This window comes from Stegodyphus dumicola, chromosome 11, assembly GCF_044657685.1.
Source record: "Stegodyphus dumicola isolate Sdum_Otavi_A_Nest chromosome 11, ASM4465768v1".
NCBI lineage: Eukaryota > Metazoa > Arthropoda > Arachnida > Araneae > Eresidae > Stegodyphus > Stegodyphus dumicola.
The window spans coordinates 83,745,461-83,766,876 of NC_140778.1; the positions used below are offsets into that span (position 1 = coordinate 83,745,461).

General features: G+C 34.4%; 1 protein-coding gene across 1 annotated transcript in view; it reads left to right on the plus strand.

The window, feature by feature from the left end:
• The window catches only part of LOC118179911 (MAM and LDL-receptor class A domain-containing protein 1-like), a 49,234-nt gene extending 47,877 nt beyond the window's left edge, over positions 1-1,357 (plus strand). Inside the window, exon 10 of the mRNA XM_035349069.2 lies at positions 382-1,357. Within this exon, the coding sequence (XP_035204960.1) occupies position 382 (1 nt within the window). The 3' untranslated portion in view covers positions 383-1,357. The remainder of the gene's footprint in view (positions 1-381) is intronic.
• Positions 1,358-21,416: the final 20,059 nt, after the last annotated feature.

A 21,416-nucleotide genomic window follows, 5' to 3' on the forward strand; every position in this document is an offset into this window, starting at 1 on the left:
TATTTTGCTTTATTTCGTGACCAAAAAATGTGTCATAGCAATTTTAAGCGAAATAATAAGTTAAAATTTCATAAAATTCAATGAAATTAAAATTTCCTTGCATGAGCATTTTTTTAGAAATCAAGTAATGAAAAAATTAACTTCATAGTTTTAATAATTCATATAATTTAGCTTTATCTGTTTGGCAATGAGTGCTTCCCAGTTTTAAGTAACTTTATTCTTGGATTGGAAAGGATTTATTGAAAAGAATGTATTTTATTTAATTGAAACAAATATGAATGTGATGTTAAAAATTCATGTATTTCACCCATCTTTAAGGTTTTTTATTTATTTTATTTTATTTTATTTTATTTATTTTTTATTTTATTTATTTATTTTCAGGAAGTGTGAGGGTAGCATCTGAAGACTTTCGCTTGCTTTTTAGAATGGAAACCCAGATGGAAAAATTCATGTCATCCTTCCTTCCTCATTGCCATGCCATGCATCTCGTATACATCTTTATAGAAGCACTGAGCTTTTTATTATTCGAAACTCACGTGCATTATGTAAATACAGCCGAGGAGCTTCAAGAGACGCAGAACATTTTTAAGGTTTATGAAGATTACCATGCAAAATTCATTCAGATTCTTTTCTTTCATTTGATAAATTACTTTTTTCTTGTTTATCACCTGTCCAATTTTTTTTTCTTTTAACTTTATTTAATTTCACTTAAAAATGTGTATAATTGAATAGCTCGTATAAGAATGTCATGTGGTGCCCGTCAGATTTTTCTGATGCCAAGATGATGTGAAATTGATGATTCGTGCAATTCTTTCAAAATACACAATCTTAAACGGGCTGGGAAAACGGTCTTAATTCGTTAATTGCCTTTGTTATTTTTGCATAAAAAAGAGATTATCAATAATCTGATAATTTGAGGCTTAACTGACTGTTTAATAAATGCAGTGTTTGGCACATTTTCTAGTTTTTCACATGTTTGAAAATATCCAGAACTAAGCTCTAGCATCCTCATATAATTTGTTGACTTAATCTTTCTAACTATTTCCTCCATTATGAGCAGTAGATAAAACTTACAATTATTCACAGTCTGGTTCAGAGGCACCACCTGATGAGAGAAACGCTTGCATTTCCACATAAGTAAAAGTAAAATATCGGTTTAGAACAAGGTTTCTGATGTTGATTGGTCATATTACGAACATTTCTATGCAGTTTATTGCGGAAACTATTGATTGAAATAAACTTTTAGTCAAAGTATAGAGATCTTATTCTTAAAATCTTAGAAATGCTATTCCAGAAAACACTTCCAAGCACGTAGCCAGCCCATAATTCTATCCGCATTAAATAAAAGAGGAATTAGTTCTACTTTAATGAATTTTTGTAAGATTACTAAATCATGATTCTAAAGTAATAAAATTCTTAGGATTATTAACAGCGTATTTTTACACTTTTATTTAAAGCACTTGAGTGAAAATTCATTCGTCTAAGCAAACTTAACAAAATTATAAGTTTAAGACATGTATAAATCACAAAAGAATATCACTGAATGCCATTTAAGGGAAGACGGAAAGCACTCTAGAATTATTCTAATTTTTTTATTAACCGACCCCTCAATGGAAATTCAAAATGAAATCAAAAACTGCAAAATTTTGAAATTAAACATTTCGGTCAGTTTTTGACGTAGGTAACGTAAAGCCGATTATGTTTTATTTTTCATAAGTAAAGGATTAATTAAAGAATTTCATAAGTAAATATTCGTATAGGGAACTGAGAAATGTATAAGAAGTTCAATTTCGTAATTTTAAAATAGATTTCAGTAAATTTAAAACTTCGAAATATGAATATTCGCGTCATTTAAAACATTTTCGTAATTAGAAGTTTACGACTAACGGTTGCGAAAATGAAGTTTGAATAAGGATGCTGTATATAAAACACATTTTTCTTATAGTGGACACTAGACATTTTACGCTTTGGCGACTGCTAAGGTCAGAAGCTGTGGTCATTTTATTATGGAGGCACCACTCTTACCTCCTATAAAGGGACAGACAATTTACATTCATGCCTTCTTCGGGATTCGAACCCGGTCTCTTAGGGACGGTAGTTAGAACCATTATCCATTATCGCGTCTGATTAATTGGCGTCGCTTAAAAGATTAATTGGTGTATAGACAATTCACCTATAACTAGCAAATCGCCAGCTAAGCCTTAACTGTAGAAACCAATTAAGTTAAAAAATTTCTCCTGGAAATATAATAAATCTCTCCTTCGAAGCATTTCTTCTTCAAGAATAAACGAATAGCCGTCCAGACAATATAGTAGTTAGGCTAGCTGACTACCATTCATAGGAGGTAAAAGTGACCCACCTGTACGTGCCACATTAGGTATTTTTTTGAAAGCAAGAGAGATTGAAAAATGAGCAACGCATTCGCCGGGAATCGAACCACGGACCTCTGGAATAAGCGCCCAGCATACAGACCACCACACTACGAAGGCATGCTTAGAAGGTGGGAGAAATATCTTATACATTTCCCCTTTTAAAGTGCGACTGGGGTTTTTTAGGGGACACAATCCCCAAATTCTGAGTGTGGAGAGTCATCATCCAGCACCTTTTTAGCTCAGGCGCCACTGTAGAGATATTAGGTAGTTTTAGAAAGGAGTGATGAAAAATGAGCAATGCCTTCGCCGGGAATCGAACCAAGGACGTCAGGAATACGCGCCCAGCATGCGGACCACTATACTACGAAGGCACGCTAAGAAGGGGGGAGTTACCTTATATACTCTCCCTTTTAAAGAGCGACTGGGATTTTATGGGATCCAATCGCCAAATCCTGGGTATGGAGAATCACCATCCACCAGCCTTTCGGGCGCCATTGTAGAGACACTGAATATTTTTTGAAGCAGGAAAGATGAAAAATAAGCAACGCTTTCCCCGGGAATTCAACCACGGACTTTTGGAATACGTGCCCAGCGTGCAGATCCCCACACTACGAAGGCATGCTAAGAAGGTGGGAAAAATGCCTTATACACGTATTAAGTGCCTCCATAATAAAGTGACCACCTCTTCTGGTCTTAGCACTGGCGAAGTCGGCTGAGGATTGGAAAAAATATAATTTAAACGAATAAAAAGGCTGACTTCGAAACCTTTACATAATGACAAATACAGAAAAGAAAAAAAAAGCCCAATGTCATTTCTTACAGTTATTTTTTTCCTTTTCCTGAACCAAACTTGTCATTAATATGAAAATTGTTCGAAAAATATCATCGTTTTTCAGTATTTGAGCTTTCTCAGAGTCACTTCATTTAACAGTTATTGTTAGAAAAGCTGAACAGATCTTGTTCCTTTCTTATATCCACACATATAGACGAAAATTAATGAAAAATGTTATGTTACAGTGTAAGGATCTTAAGTTTTACTAACGTTTATTTTTATTTTAAATCTTTACTATCACTTCTTATTTTCTACTTCCGGCCAGAATTATAAGCGTTAAGGTTTTTATGCAAAGTTGTCTGGCGAACGCCAAGTATTTAAGTTGTGGCTTTCTGCCAAGCGAGGGAGGAAGCAGTGAGTTCGAAGCAGGCCGCTTACCTTAGAAGTTACGCAGTTGCTTGTTGCCTTCCAGGCCAGAGGTTTTAATCCTCTTGATAAATTTTTAAAACGTATTGTAGTGTTCTCAGTTATCTGTACTACATACGCCTTCCTGTTAATATAAGGCCAATCTTCCACGTTTATTATTCTAAAGTTAAATTAGAGTTTAGTTTTATTTTTATACTTTTACGTTAGACCTCGAGTAGCGGGTCGGTGTATTCCGAAGTACGGAAGTTATTGTATATAGAGAAAAATAAAGGGTTTTGTATACCCTTCGTCTGTATCCTGTCTACTTACCACAATTAGTGAACATAGCTTTAGTAAGCTCTCTGTTCCGAGTCAGGTCCTTGTATGTTCCCGAAGAAGGTAAGAAGGAACATTGAACCTGATAACAGAGCTTCGAACGTTAGTAATATTTCTCTTATTTATATGAAATTGTCCGTTTACTTTATGGGCGCACTTGTATAATGAATATTCTTTCTTCTAACTTTTTACTCGAACTTAGTCTAAAATTTTAAATAAAGTGGAAACGATGCTCCTAATGACTTATGCGTCGCTACAATAATTATGTTAAATTATCATTTAGCACAGCTTTTCCTGTCTCGATGATTTATCTAGATTTCTCTTTTAAGTACATACAGTTCATTTACGCTAGCAGAACTTTGAGCCCAAGAAACGTGCCCGAAATTTGCGGTTTCGGTTAAGGGAAAAAAGTCCCTCACTTTTTTTCGAACAAAATTTATATCTATGGATTAATTGCATAAAACAAAAGAAAACAAACAGTCTAGACCAGCGGTCGTCAACCCTTAGAACTTCACGGACCACTACATATAGAATTTTATATTTGGCGGACCACCAATATGAATTACAAAAATAAATAAATAAATACGTTTTTAAAATAATAATCAGCAAACTACACATATTTCATTCACATTGAAAAATTACAAGAAAAGTACAAAAATCTTACTCTCTTGTACAGAAAGCTTTACATTTCCATATTATTACTGAAAAGGAACTTCACGAAAAGCAAGAACAAATTGCCAAACGCAAAACAATATCAATAAACTGACAGTGTTAAGACACCAATTTTCAATTATTGTAAACGTAATAATCATCGCTTACTCAGCAATGGCGCCATAGATCAGTTAGACAAGACAAAAACGGAAATGGTACCAAAAAGAATTCCTTGAAGTGAAAAGGAAACCAATGAAATGTAAAAGATTACATGGCTTTAATGAAGACATTCCTTTTATGGTAATACTTTTATCCAGATTGGAGGACCATGTTGTATTGGACCTATCTACTTCAACCGCACGCAGTGACCTGAAGCGAAACCATGAATGTAACCACGATAATCTGAAGCGAAACCGGGATAGGTTAAAAAAGACTTCATTCTTAAACAAATGGCTAAGTCTCATCGGCTGGAAATATCTCAGAGGAACTCTTACTATGAATTAAAAAAAAAACCTCCCTCCTTGTTCGTTTTTAATGATATCTTTTAAGACATCATTTCTTCTAAGACTCATTAAAAAGGAAATCTTTACCTTTGATAATCTTGAGAAAATCCATTCTTAGATTGATTCTATGGGTGATACAATCCCAGAATTTCCAAAAATATCCAAGCAAAAGAGTTAAATTTTAATGATGTCTTAAAAGACATCATTAAAATTGAACAAAAAGGAAGGACTTCTTTTTAGCACTCGATGAGACTTTATCATTTGTTTAAGAATGAGTTCATTTTCATCTATTCTAACATTCATCGTTTCGCTTCCAATCACTGTGTGCCGTTGAAGAAGATGGATCCAATACAACATGGTACTCCAATCTGGATAAAAGTTCCCCCATAACAGAAATGTCTGCCTGTCTTCATCAATGGTGCCGAAAAGGAATTCTTAGAATCAAGGATTTGAAAAGGGAACATTTGAAAGGTAAAAAGACTACATTAAGACTGAAAGATTATACCCACATAGCACAAAAACATCCTTGGGATATCCCGAGGATGTTGCTCGCGGGATATGCGCACATCCTCAGGACATCCCGGAATATCCCGTGAACCTCCTAAACACCTCCTCCCGAGTGCTTAATGTCACATCCCGGGATATCCTCAGGACATCCTAACTAAGTCCCATTGACAGCGTGCGGGATGTTATTAGGATATGAACTCCTACTTACTACATCCTCAGGACATCCCGGGATATCCCACTAACCTCCTAAACACAGCCCATTATATCCTAAAAACATCCTATCTATATCCCATCGACAGCGTATGGGATGTTATTAGGATTTAAAGTCCTACTTACTACATCCTCAGGACATCCCGTAATAACCCAGTTTCCTCCTAAACTCATCCTCCCGAGTGCTAAATGTCACATCCCATTATATCCTTAGGACATCCTATCTAGGTCCCACCGACAGTGTATGGGATGTTATCAGGATTTGAAATACTAGTTACAATATCCCTTTTACCTCTTAAATACATACTCTCAACTGCTTAATGTTACATCCCAGTATATCCCCAGAAATCTTCTTTATATTCCAGTGAAAGTGTGTGAAGGTGCTGTGATAACCTGAAACTTGCTTATTTTCCACAGACAGTCTCAGGTCCTCCATCTGTGGTTACTATGGAAAAATAAGAAATTTTAAGAATATTTATACAATTTATTTTCTAATTTGAATTTCAATTTATTTAATAATTTGTTAATATATCTAAAATTGAGCAATAGACTTGAAATGAATTATTAATACAAAATATTATAAGAGAAAATTTTGCTTTAAAATATTAAAAATCTTTCGATCATTTTTAACCATTCAATAGCCCAAAACTGAATTCTTCGATATATTCATAATTAAATTATTCTACAAATTCAGTTAATTTGTATTCAAAATTCAATAATAAAATTAAGCATTTAATAACCTTTAAGTAGGGGACCAGATGTGTGTAAATTTTGAAATTCTGAACTTAAGTCGGTTACGTTGATTGAATCATTATTCATGGCTACAGTATGATTAAACAGTTCATGAGTTCGTCTTGCTATTTGCTGTAATGGAGCGGAAGATTTTCTAATCAATTTTTTTATATAAGATATATAGCTTTCAAATTTAAATGCACTGTAATTATCTAACGGCCCAAACATTTTTACATCTTCGCAAATATGCAGTAGGCCGTGAACATTATGATCAATATACTGTTTTTCATAATAAAGCCCAAAATTTACTACGAAGAGTTTTAAAAGAGACTGTGCGTATTCATCAATTGCCGTCTGATTCTGTATTTTGCATAAGAGTCTAATCGAAATATGAAGTAGTAAAAAATGATCATGTAGCTTTTTGTTAAATTAAAAAAAAAATAATAATAAATAAGTGGGCTAGTGTACAGTAAAAATTGACGGTATTCTGTAGCTTTCCAGTGTTTCAATTCTTTTAGAGTTGGTTCCTTGGTTTTCTTGCAAATTCAATTGGTACATAAGGCTTTAAAAACTGGTCATTTAAAAAAAAAATTAGTTCAACATTTTTATGTGGTAATCGTGCTTGTAAGGTGCCTCCGCCTATCCTAATAGTAATCATTTTTTGTACTACTCCTAAACACACAAGGGACATAAAGTCTAACGGAATATTTATTAGTCCTATATTTGGAATATTCCTTAAAATGGGATAATCGTTTTGGTAATCGTCATCAGTCGGTTCTTCTTGAGACATAAAAGTTCATATTTCGAATCACAGTTTGAAATGGAACGTAAAGAATATATGCTAGTGAGAAAATTCGACACAGTCCTTTTTCATAATTAAATACTACTTCATCTTCTGACGAATCCGATAATATACGTTGATTTATTCTGCTGTAAATCCGTCTTTTAGATATCTGAGATAATTTTTTTAGTTCTGATCATTTTTGTAGAATAAAGGAAACATTTAGAAACTTACTTTTCACACTCTGTCAATGTAACGCTTGCAAGCGTCAGCAAGTCAGTTCGTAACTGAAAGAGAATTTGGAACGACGGCTATTAACGTTTAGCAGAATAGCTGAATTCTGGAAATCTGAAAGTAATTACGTGTACTTTCCATTTTGTGGGGTTCTTCAAGGATATCACCATTAAGGAGCAATTAAAACCGTTGGGGGTGTTCTGCGTACTTTGTTGTGAAGGGATGTGAAGGGATGTTTCCCTTGTAGGGGGATACAAAAGAAGGGAAGGTTTGACACATAAATCTGCCACGTTAACAAAAGAGAAATCTTCTTAGGGCATCGGCTACAGAAAAAGTGCTCAGAGGTGTTACATTCTGAGCGGAGCTCGGTTTCTCAAAAGCAAAGAAAATTTGAGAAGCAGTTTTACGGACAATGATAATGATGGAAACGAAACTTTAAGATTTTCAACTTCAATTGTTATTTATAGTATAAAATAATAATAGTAAAAGTAATAAAAGTGCTGAGTTTAAAGAACGCGTTTAATTTAAAAGTTAAATCATTTTAATTTAAAGTTTGAGCATCTATTTAATCCGTTATCTAATTTTGAGTTTTCATAACAACATTTAACTTTGTGTTATATACCTTGAAGAAACGTGTTTACTGCATTTTCTGGATGTTACAAATAAATTAATAAAGCAGCAATTATTGTTAAATTATGAGGAGTCATGTAGCATTGTCGGCATAACGTATAAGACTGCAGAGCGCTGGATATATTTTTTTCGCGCTTTGTTTAGCAAAGACCGAATATTTGTATGGTTAAAGAGGTAGCAAAGTGAGGTTTGAGGAGAGTAAGAACTTAATGTTAGTTCTTCCCATTCTCAAACCTTATTTTCCTATTACAGAGAGGTAAAAAATAAGTTACTTCTTACCTCAGTCGCTTTGAAAGACTAATTCTCATTATTAAAGAACTTACCAGAAAATGAACGAAGAAACTGCAATGAATTTTTTAGCCCAATAAAATTATTCTTCTGTTTATAAATTCAAATTAAAGGAGGTTAAACCTCGTACAGACTAGTTTTTAACTGCGTCTGTAAACTAAAATTTCGTTTGTTCAAAAAAAAATATTGTTACTTATTACTGCACAGCACTAAACATCATTCATTACTAATATAATAGTGTAATAGATCAAAAAGTATTTTTTTCTTTTGCAGTTTCAAAGTATGGTTTCTTCTATGCTAAGAACTATCGATGAATTTAATAGAATACTTTTCTAACTTGATATTTCTGATTAGTGCCTCAGAGACGGGTAAGTGATTATAGTGACTGATTGCCGTACAGAAGGGCTCAAGTTCGAATGCCATATAAGGCATGGATGCACATCATGCCCATCTGTTCATAGGATAAATGTCTTCGTAAAAGATTTTCTGAGTTAACCTGTAACGTATATAATATGTGTGTTCAAAGATATTAGAAAAGTATCTAAAATAATGTTTACAAAATATATTATGTAGCAATTAGAATTTAATCGTAAACACACTTTCAATATGAAACTCAAAACGGATGAAAACACGTGCCTATAATTTGTAAGAAAGTACTCTGATCAATAGGCACTGTGAAACAACAACAAAAATTTGAAAATATTATTACTTAATACTTACAGCCAAAATATACGAAAACCAGTGTAAGCATAACAATTAAATTTTCATATGCAGAATAGGTAATCCATAGAGTAAGATTTCAATTCTTATAACATAACTTGTGTGTGGTACAAGGTTACTTTAATATTTTCAGATATGAGCTTCCATAAAAAGTAAGTACCGAAGATATCTGAGAAACAACATCCTCAGGAGATCTTCACATATCCCGGGACATTACGACTTGAACAGGACATCCTTAAGATGTTGATTTACGAACTCCTCAGGATATCTGAAAATCAACATCCTGAGGAGATCTTCATATATCCCGGGACATTGAGACTTGAATAGGATATCCTCAGGATGTTGACTTAAGAAGTCCTCAGGATATCTGAAAATCAACATCCTGAGGAGATCTTCATATATCCCGGGACATTGAGACTTGAATAGGATATCCTCAGGATGTTGACTTAAGAAGTCCTCAGGATATCTGAGAATCAACATCCTTAGGATATCCTAACTGCTTCCCGGGACATTGCGACTTAAATAGGATATCCTGAGGATGTCTTGTGTTATGGGGGTAGTTAATCCTATTAACGATTTTCTAGTATTGGAAGCCTAATTGTAATTTTGTAGGTCAGCCAAAGATATTTTCTACTCTGAACATCAAAGGTGCCGATGGAATTTTATAGGTCAGTCAGCTAAATGTATTAAAATCAACATCAATGGTGTCGAAAAGTATTCTTTGAAGCAAAGATTTGAAAATAAACACTTGAAATGTAAAAGATTACATTACTACTGATACATTCATAGTCAAACCTATTAATAATTCTGGTATTGGAATCGTAATTGGAATTTTGTAGGTCATTAGAGCGTCTGGGCAGTCAAAGTCCATTAAAGCCTCTGACTGTCGAAAGGAATTCTTTGAAGTGAAAAGAAAACAAATGAAATGTAAAAGATTACATTGATACTGATACATTACAGTCAAAACTTGTTAACACATTGTAACTGGAATTTTATAGGTCAGCCAAAGTCCATTTAAGCCTCTGAATATTAACGGTGTCGAAAAGAATTCTTTGAAGTGAAAAGGAAGCAATTGAACTGCAAAAGCTTACAATGCTTTTGATAAATTGCAGTCAAACCTCTTAACACATCGCAATGGGAATTTTATAGTTCAGCGAAAAAGATGTTACTCTGGCCACCGACGGTGTCGAAAAGAATTATTTGAAGTAATGATTTGAAAAGGAATCAATTCAAATGTAAAAGATTCCATACCTTTACTGAAAAAAGAGAGATTTTTCTGTTATGGGGAAGCTTTTATCCAGATTGGGTCACCATCTTGTATTGTATCCATCTTCTTAAGCAGCACGTAGTAATTTGAAGCGAAACACGGAATGTTTATATAGGTTAAGAAAGAGCTCATTCTTAAACAAATGGTAAAGTTTCATCGGCTGGAAAATCTGTCAGAAAAAATGCGTTACTAAGAACTAAAGAAGAAAAAAAAAACCTTTCTTTTTGTTTATTTTTAATGATGTATTTTGTCTTTTAAGATATCATTAAATATGAACTCTTTGCCTTGGACATTTTTGCAAATTCCAAGATTGTATTACTCTTAGAACCCTTATAAGAGTGGATTTCCCTGCATTATCAAAGGAAAAGAGTTCCTTCTTTATGATGTCTTAAAGGACATCATTAAAAAGAACAAAAAGGAAGGTTTTTTTTTTTTAATTTTTAGTAAGGTTTTCTCTGAGAGATTTTCTTCCAGCTCTAAAAATATTTTCTCAACCAACTCCATAAATACTCCCTCCTTTACAACTTTGTGAAAGAAGACAGATCTGTTTCCGTCTTACCCCATGTTATGATGATATATAAATTTTTATGATTTGGGGGCAAGTTGAAAGAATCATCGAAAAGATTTGATAACGTTCTCGCTGAATCTATTTCGCCCCAACAGGTGACATAAGAGATCAATACAGAAAGCGGACAACCTAAACCTTCTAGTATTAAAATAACACTAGGATCATTGTAAGTGGTCGACGGTAGTTCTTCTAAATAGCCATAGATACAATACATCCAAAGGTATATAAGTTCCTGGCGTCAATGGAATCACTAGAAATTTCCACGTCTAAGGTGGTATTGGATTATATTCATACTATTTTCTGGTTTTGGATTATGATTGAAATTTTATAGGTCACATCTTATACATTGCTTCTGGTCAAACATATTAACAATTTTTGGCATTGGAATCGTAATTGGAAGTCCATTACAGCCAAGGATGTTACTCTGAACATCAACTGCGTCAAAAAGATTTCTTTAAAGGGAAAAGGAAATAACTGAAATGTAGAAAGATTGCATTGTTGCTGATATAGTCAAACCTATTAACAATTTGTAGCATTGGAATTACACATCGTAATTGGAAATTTATGGGTTACAGTTTAAATACTGTTAAGATATTCAGTTCACAGCGATCTATAAATTTGAATGATTTCAATGATTTTTTTTATATAATTAATTACACTCCTTCACAATATATTTGAAATAATGAAATCATCTATTTTTGCTTTCAAATTCGAAAAACTAATCTTCGTTACTACTTCTGCGCAAAGCGATTCAAATTTATGTTTGAATAAATCCTTTTCTTTCTATAGGCCCCTTTTTTTAAAATTATTAATATGTTTTTTTTTTCCTCCATTACTTTTGGGCCATTTATTTTTTATTTTATTTTGTCCCATCTTTTCTTCCTGGCCTTTCGAACTCGTATAAGATATACGAAGTTCCTTTTTACTCTCCTCTGCAATACGAAATTGCCTCCCTTTCTATATACCTTTCCTTCGCACCTATGCTTGATTTTTCGCCCATCGGTGCAGAAAGACTTAGCGGGTGCAACAAAAGACATCTGTGTCTGTCTGTCAAAATTTAATAAAAATGTAAAGACAAATAAAAATTAAAATAATTCTTAAATTTATGATGAATAGTTAAATAATAAAGTAAAATACCAGACCTTGTCTTATTGGCTTAGTACCGCTTCGTCCTTTCTCATTTCATCTTCAGCTCGAAAAAGGGTCATTTCGTTCACTGCCTTCTCCCACCAATTCCCTCTTTCCGGTTTCATCCGCTGTTTGAAAAATAGGTGTTTACTTTACGATAACGCGAACGTCTGTTCACTTCAATTAAGATTGTTTAGAAGAGATGACTGTTTCTACTTCGACTTAGCTTTTGATTTCTATTACTATTTAATATTTTATGCAGACAATTTATGCTGAGCAGAATAACGAATTTCAGACGTGTTCAAAAGGAGTGTATCAGAATACAATAACACTTTTGTTATATAATATCCATTTTTTTTAAAATTTCACATTTCTAAAGCAACAGAACCACGGTATCATTATTTTGGCACACACACCAAAAACATGTAATATTAAGAATAATGTTACATTCTTTATTAAAAGTAATGGGTCCGCTTTAAATGCAACCATCCATGCTTTTAGAGGATTTTACACGTGATGGTCTTAAAAAGGTGATGTTCACCCCCAATGTTTGTTTATGTTCTCAAAAAATACAGATCTCTTAGAAAGTGACCTCTTAGAGATGTCGTAAATAGATGATTTGCTATAATTATTTTCTAATATATAATGGAATTAATGTAATTTAATGTCAATAACTCGAGGAAGCAAGTTTAAATACGGTGCAACAAAAATACGAAAGTATTTTAAATGACGAAAATATTCATATTATGTCAATGTCAAATTTTAAAAAGAATTAATTTTGGACAAAATATGAAATCTAAATTTTAATGTTGTCTTCTGGTTCCTATATTTATATTATATAAATAAATATATATATATATATTTATTTATATCTGTTATTAAATTTTACTTATAAGTATTTTATATTTCAGTTGCTAATTATTATGTTACTTTAATTATTCATTATTTTAATCACTAGTTTTATGCTCGTTATGAGAAAATAAAAATACAATAAGTTTGAGTCCCGTGGGACAAAGATTGACCGGGAAATTTAATTTCAAAATTTCCAATTTGTAACTTGCCTTCGGGTATCGCTTAATTAAGTTAGAATAATTCGAGGAAATAAGTTTAAATGAAGTGCAGCAAAAATAAGCATAATTAAAATAGTCGTAGGAAGTCATGTGGTATCCATATCAAATTTTCACTTTTCATAATGACCATAAAACTTTCCCAAATACAAATACAGAAACTGGGAGACGGTATTAAAGATTAGATTTCGTTATTTGTTATTTCGTTCGCTGCTTCCCCCATTCCCTTCATCAGAACCGCTAATGACCGAAAGGGTGAATTTTTTCCGATTCATCCCCTTTCCAAAAACTTCTTGTTGAGACTGTTATTTGTTGAGACAAGGAATGCTATATGATAAATACCAACTTGCTTTTTACACTTAACAATATGATCGGTAAACACATTTGCATATGTATAGGTTAAATACGAATTAAGAAAGAACTTAAAAGAAATTTAGAAATCTATAAAAGGTAAGAAAATTGTTATGTTACTTTATTAGAGATGATAGTGAAGCTCTAAATATTTGAATCAGTGTTATTTCATAATATTATGAGTATAGCTTTATTCATTTAAGGAATGGCCCACCAGCGGTCGAGCGGTAAAATCGCTGAACACTGGTAGCTCCGACCTGAGTTCGATCTCAGGCGAACGGGCTGGCTTCATGGGCGTTTTCGTGGATTTTTTACTTACCAGCTTACAAGCCAGCTTACCACGAACCATACGAGCCAGCTTCCTTAAGAAAGTCCTCTACGAAGGCATTCTTCCTCTTAGGCACATAGCCCCAGTGTGTTTTGTCATAATCAACTAAACCAAATCATTTAAGAAATATATCAGTTGATCACTGCTCAGTGTACATCTGCTGTTTGCTTACAAAACACTTTGTAAACACATTTCCATTATTTTGCTAATAATTCTAGAAGGCTCATAAAATCCGAAATTATGTTACACTAGCTAACAGAGAACTTAAGACTTACGTCTGCTTAATGCAACGAAAATCTGCCTAACTTGCTTTCGTGTCTTTGGGAAACTTAAGTATATGCAGAAATAAATATTAAAATCTATCACGTATATTTATAAGGATGTAAACCGTACTGTTTTGGTTCATGATAATGATAAATATGCATCATGTTACGACAATTTTAAAAGATTACAAATAATTATACATATGCTAGACTTCTAACGAATTTCTGTTACAATATGAATATGCATTTATTATTATATGAGGCGTAAAATTCAATATTCGTCATTTTTAAATTCTAGGTATATGACAATTTTTTTTTTAAATTTTCATTTTGCTTTTAAAAATTAATTCACTTTATAGCTTTTCTTTAATTTATTATAAAGGAATACGAGTTTAAATTTTTATTTATATATAATATAATATAAATTCATCATTCATTCATAGTATTATGTACAACAGAAAAATTATTATTAATGTTTCAAATTTTAATTTTTTAAATGATTAGTCTTACATTTGTTGTATATTTGTTGAATGCGTAGCCAAATATTTCAATTATATATAATACAGATTATACAGAAAACAATTCAGTTGGCATAACAGTTAATTACGAAAGAAAAATTAGTTCTTATTGCTCTTAAATCTTAGTGAAGGAATCTTAGTGATTTTTAGGAAGGGTGAGACATCATTCCAGAGAAAAAGAGTAGGTAGTTAATTTTTATAATGTCTAAAGACATTATAAAAATGTACATAATTTTTTTTTTTTTTTTCTTTTTTACTCTGAGCCAGAGAAATTTTTTCCAACCTCTGAGAACTTTTCCCAGCCCAATCGATTTCCAAGCCAAGACATTTCAAATTCTTTCTAGAAGGGACTCACCGTTATCTATTTAAACATTCCAAGTTTCACTTCAAATGCGTACTAACTCTGATGGAAACAACACGCCTTTTCTCTGGATCATGGGGCAAAACCTTTCTTTTCTTCGTGCAACTACAAACCTGAATGAGGAGGATGGACCCTATTTTAAAGGGATCGATGACTTGAATTTTCATTCTGTTCCGTTCGCGACTCGTTATTCGCCCATAGACTTCACATGGGAAGCGATTTGCTTTCTCCACTTTGCTTTTTTTCCTAGGGTAGAACAACGGGTTGTCCTCTGAATATCATGGCAATGGAAGCAAGAACAACTCATTGTTCTTTTCTTAGACAAAACATAGGTAACGATATGGATGCTCTCTGTGCTTTTTCTTACGGGCGAACAATGGATTTTTTCATTCTGTTTTGTTCGCGACCCGTTGCTCGCCCATAGACTTAACATGGGAAACGATCTTTCTTCTCTCTTTGCTTTTTTCCTAGGGTAGAACAACAGGTTTTCCACCATGGTAACTCATTATTCTTCTCTTAAACAAAAACATAGGTCATGATATGGATGCTCTCTGTGCGTTTTTTCTTACGGGCGAACAACGGGTTTTTCATTCTGTTCTGTTCGCGACCCGTTGTTCACCCATAGAGAAAACATGAAGGCTCGGCCCTTTTTTCCCACGTCAGCAGTATAGTTTAAAATGAATAGGGTCAACTCATCATGACAGGTATGAAATGAAACGCAAAAAAGAGTGGACCTTTTCCAGAAGGACGATACTTGTGCCCAGGTGGTGTCGCACCACGAGAAATGATGAATTAGATAACAGAAAATCCATTCTTAAAAAAACACGAGTGATGTCTCGTCGATCGAGTCGGATTTTCATTCCCTTTAGGCATAGTAGGATAGAACATCGGGTCGTCCCACTACATCCAGAGATTTCATCGGCTACCCGTAGGTTGTTCAAGAACAGGGGTGATGCGGACCGTGCCCCCCGTGCTTCTCCAAATGTTCTTTCGGAAAAGGGAAAGATTTTTTTTTCCCAGCCTTCGAGATTCCTTTTCCGACTCGAGACCCAAACCCATCGATAAGAAAACTAAATTTTTTTAAGAACTTTCTGCTCTGAAAAACTAATATAAGGTACGTATTAATTCTAATATTTTTAATGAATTATGTAAGACGTATATAAATCCCATGTATTTTACGAGCTGATCTATTATTTCCGACAATGTTTTGTGAATCAAAGTAACATGAAGGAATTGTACTATTATTTGTTTCTTCTAACCTCTTAAAACTATATTGTTCAAAATTTCTAAAAACTTCTAATATATTGTGTACACCACTTAGCTAAAGCCTGTAATAGGAGAATATGAACTTAATTCACCGAAAAGGTCTATAGCTATTTTGAGTTAGCTGGATCCGTGAAAATAATTAGATAATATTCATATGACGCAAATATTTGCTAAAATGTGTTTCTTTCTTGTCATGCTACTTCAATCCTTTTGTTTGAAAACTATCTATCTCAAATAATAAGAATATGAGGAGAGATAAATAATACTTAAAAGATTAATAAAATAAGACTCAAATCTCATGTCGCTGGAATCATTTAAGAAATTTAGAGTTTTTTAGACCAGTTCATCCGATGAAGGTAAAAATATTAGAATTAATACGTATGTTTGTAATCTATTTGGAAATGGTAAGTTCTTAAAAAAATTTATATTTCTTCCCGATGGCTTTGGGTCTCGAGTCGGAAAAAGAATCTCGAAGGCTGGGAAAAAAATCTTTCCCTTTTCCGAAAGAACATTTGGAGAAGCACGGGGGGGGGGGGACGGTCCGTATCACCCCTGTTCTTGAACAGCCTACGGGTAGCCGATGAAATCTCTGGATCTAGTCGGACGACCCGATGTTCTACCCTACTATGCCTAAAGGGAATGAAAATCCGACTCGATCGACGAGACATCACTCGCGTTTTTTTAAGAATGGATTTTCTGTTATCTATTTCATCATTTCCCGTGGTGCGACACCACCTGGGCACAAGTATCGTCCTTCTGGAAAAGGTCCACTCTTTTTTGCGTTTCATTTCATACCTGCCATGATGAGTTGACCCTATTTATTTTAAAATATACTGCTGACGTGGGAAAAAAGAGCCGAGCCTTCATATTTTCTCTATGGGTGAACAACGGTTCGCGAACAGAACAGAATGAAAAACCCGTTGTTCGCCCGTAAGAAAAAACGCACAGAGAGCATCCATATCATGACCCATGTTTTTGTTTAAGAGAAGAATAATGAGTTACCATCGTGGACAACCCGTTGTCCTACCCTAGGAAAAAAGCAAAGAGAGAAGGAAGATCGCTTCCCATGTTAAGTCTAAGGGCGAACAACGGGTCGCGAACAAAATAGAATGAAAATGTCCGTTGTTCACCCGTAAGAAAAATCACAGAGAGCATCCATATCGTTACCTATATTCTCTCTAAGAAAAGAACAATGAGTTCCCATGATATTCAGAGGACAACCCGTTGTTCTACCCTAAAAAACAAAGCAAAGTGGAGAAAGTAAATCGCTTCCCATGTTAAGTCTATGGGCGAATAACGAGTCGCGAACGGAACAGAGTGAAAATTCAAGTTATCGATCCTTTTAAAATAGGGTCCATCCTCCTCATTCAGGTTTGTAGTTGCACGAAGAAAAGAAAGGTTTTCCCCAGGATCCAGAGAAAAGGCGTGTTGTCTCCATCAGAGGTAGTAGGCATTTGAAGTGAAACTTGGAATGTTTAAATAGATAACGGTGAGTCCCTTCTAGAAAGAATTTGAAATGTCTTGGCTTGGAAATCGATTGGGCTGGGAAAAGTTCTCAGAGGTTGGAAAACATTTGTCTGGCTCAGAATAAAAAAATAATAAATAAAAAAAACTCTATGTTTATTTTTATAATGTCTTTAGACATTATAAAAATTAACTACCTACCTTTTTCTCTGGAATGATGTGTCACCCTTTCTAAAAATAGACCATGACTCATCCTTTTCTTGGAATTCTATTTTAGAAAGGATGAGACATCATTCCTATAAAAAAGGGTAAGTAGTTAATTTTTATAATGTCTAAAAACATTATAAATTAACAAAATGTATTTTTTTTTCTCCCGAGCTCTCAAGAATTTTTCCCAGCCGACTCGATCGGCGAGACATGACCATTTTTTTAAGAGTGAGATTTCCTTGATTGATTTCCGCATCTCGAGTTTTTGTTTCCATTGAATCTATGCTGTGAACCCACTGAAAATGCGCGTTCGAGTCGGTTTCTAGACTATTTCTATACAAATGGAGCTCGATCCAAGAAAAAGGATGTCTTTTTTATTTTGTGGACAGCCGATTGGTATTGGAATATACTGAAAACTGGCGTTTGAGTCAGTTTCTAGACTATTTCTATACAAATTCCACCGTATAAAATGACGTCATCGTTGAGTCCAAACAGAGTCGACCCCGGTCAGAGTCGTCCCCGGACAATCTTTACAACCGAATTTTTATATATAGAAATGAACTGAAAATGATCTTGAGGAATGGTTTCTAGACTATTTCTATACAAATTCGGCCGCATCTAGAAACAAAAAAAATATAGAATGTCTTTTTGGATGGACAAGATATATATATGGAAAGAGGATAAAGTTCTCGCTCTCTCCCAAGATTGGATGAGAGAGGGGCCCAAAAAAATGGGTCTTGGAAAGAATCGAATGCATCTTGACATGCACTCATTCCTTCCAAGACCCATTTTTTAGGGGGTTTCCCGATTCAACTCTCCAGTCTATTCAATTGGGAAAGCGGAGAACCTTTCCCTTTCACCCATAGACTGGAGACCAGAGCGCATCATCATCATTATCCTCGTACTTTTCAACTAAAGCTCGTTGCCTCTGGATGATTTTGGGGAGGTGATGGACCCCGAATTCAGTGAGGAAGAAGAGAGGGCTCTTTTTTCTTTCTTCTTCGTCTTGCACCGAGTCTCTGAGGGTGAAGTAAGTTTCCCCGTCCTCCACGATTTTCGTCAGAGGTCTCATGAAAATCTTACACATCCAAGGGAAGAGCAGCTTGTTATGCAGGGATCTAGAGTCGACGTAGGGCGTTTCATCCGAGGTCAGGACAATCTGGTTTGGATGACCCCATTCTTTGGAGTAATTGTCCAATTCGCCTAGTCGAAGAAAATGGTCTTGATAGGGGAAAAAGACTTTTAGAACACTCGTCGCATGCGAGCCGTTCGCAGGCAAGAGGGTCAAAATATATTTGGCACTCCAGTACAGGAATCTCAGATCCACGTACACATGCACGTAATAGTCATCGTTATACTCCAGTTTGATCAGCATGGCTTTTTTTTCTCGTTCTCAAGGCGAAAAAAACTCGTCTGATATGAACAAGAGCTCGCTGGCGATCTGTTTGTAAAGACTCCTCAGAGAGAGAGAGTGGGCGGAGTGTAGAACAGGGAAAGAACAATGTTGATGAATTCTAAAATATAATTATATAAAAACATGAGTATTTGTGAAGGTCATAGGGGGTGAATATAAAGTTGTTTTTTTTATTTTTTTCTTAAAAAAAGAAAATCAAAAGGGTCACATTCCATACGATATGGCCTTTGAGAAGGTGACGGAGGGAAAGTGTCTACAAAGTTGATAAACTCTAGAACAAAAAAAAAAACATGTAGCTTTCGAGAAGGAAAAGGTCACATGTATACAAAGGATGGTTGTTTTTTCATTCCTCTCAGTCGTTATCTCCATGACCTTTGAGAAGGTGACGGGAAGTCATTTAGAAAAAAAGTTAGAAGGTCATAGAGAGAGGTATGACCTCCACTTTAAACAAATTCAAGAAACGAAAACTTTAAACAAATTCCACTTTAAACAAATTCATTGAAAAAAATTTTATCAATTTTTTTCAAAAAGTCAAAAGTAATGTCCCACATCACGTGGTCTTCTCGTATATATAGAGGCGAATGGAAGACAGCGCTTCATACTCTATTTCCCAGAGAGAGAGAGACTGCTATGCGTAGCTGTTATCCGTATTTCTCTATTCAAGATGATGATCCGTGTCTTATACAATGAGTTTGTGTGTGTTCCCTGTTATGTGGATGATGGAAGATTGTTTTGGAACGGGACGGACATTTCGCCGCTCATTCATACTTCTAGCAAAAGAACCTGGGACATTCTCTCCGTATTTTTTTATGAGCACCACATCTTCCGAAAAATAAAAGATCTCGAAAGTCTTGGCAGTTCTCAAGAAGGGTATGTCCTCTCCAGCGAAGAGATGCTTTACCTGGCCGAAAAGAATCCTAAGAATAATCAGCTTCTGGCCTGGGTGTATAGTGTGTTGACTCAGCCGCTGATTCGAGTCGTTGCGAACCTACCCGTCTACCGACTGCTCTATCCGGGTGAGAATCTTCCCTTTATCACCCTGTTTAACCTGGGAGTTCGCTATATACCGCCGCATCCAGGCATGACGGAACCTTCTGCTTATCCTAAACAATATGCAACGGCTCACTCGCAAACAGACTCTTGTGAAAAAAAGGTCGCCGAGAACGCAAACGGATCCCCTGGTGGTGTCATTGAATATCTCTAAAGTCTAAAGCATCCACAGCAACAACAAAAAAAATTTGTTCCTCCTTCAATTTTTTTTTTCCCAGGAAAAAAATCTTTTAACATCTAACCTCTCTCTTAAGAGAGGGAGGAGAAAAGATAGAGTGTTTTGAGGAGGCAAAAGAAATTGGTCTGGAAGGAAACGGGTGAATTGAGAAAAAAGATTGTCTTTTTTCCCAATGCACTCTTTTCCTTCCAGACCCATTTTTTTATCACTTCTTCAAGCCTATCTTGGAAGGTGAACACAATACATTTTGCGTAAAGTCCATTTCTCTCAAGACTGGATTTTATAAAAAAAATCACGTTTTCTAGCCGAATTTTAAAGCGATGACATTTCCTACACAGAATCCTTTAGATAAACCCCCCATCAAGAATGAAAGAGAGAGAAATGATTTTCGAAATGGATAACTTACCAACTGTTTCCACAAAATAGAGTGATTTGAAACGAAACTTGAATGGTTGAAATAGGTAAATGAAAGCTCGTTCTAGAAAGAGTTGAATCATGTCTTGTCTGATAAATCTAGTCGGCTGGGAAAATTTCTGAGAGCCGGGAAAAACATTTCTCTGGTTCAGAATTATTAAAAAAAAACTTTTTGTTAATTTTTACAATGTCTTTAGATATTATAAAAACTAACTCTACCTCCCCTTATTTGCTTCAGATCAGGTCTCAACATGTTTCTAAAACAGATTTCCAAGAAAGTCATGGCTCATTCTTTTCTTCTAAATCTATTTTTAGAAAGAATGAGATATCACTCCCAGAGAAAAAAGATGAGTAGTTAATTTTTATAATGTCTAAAAACATTATAAAAATTAACAAAAAGTTTTTTTTTTTTTTTTTTTTTTTTTTTTTTT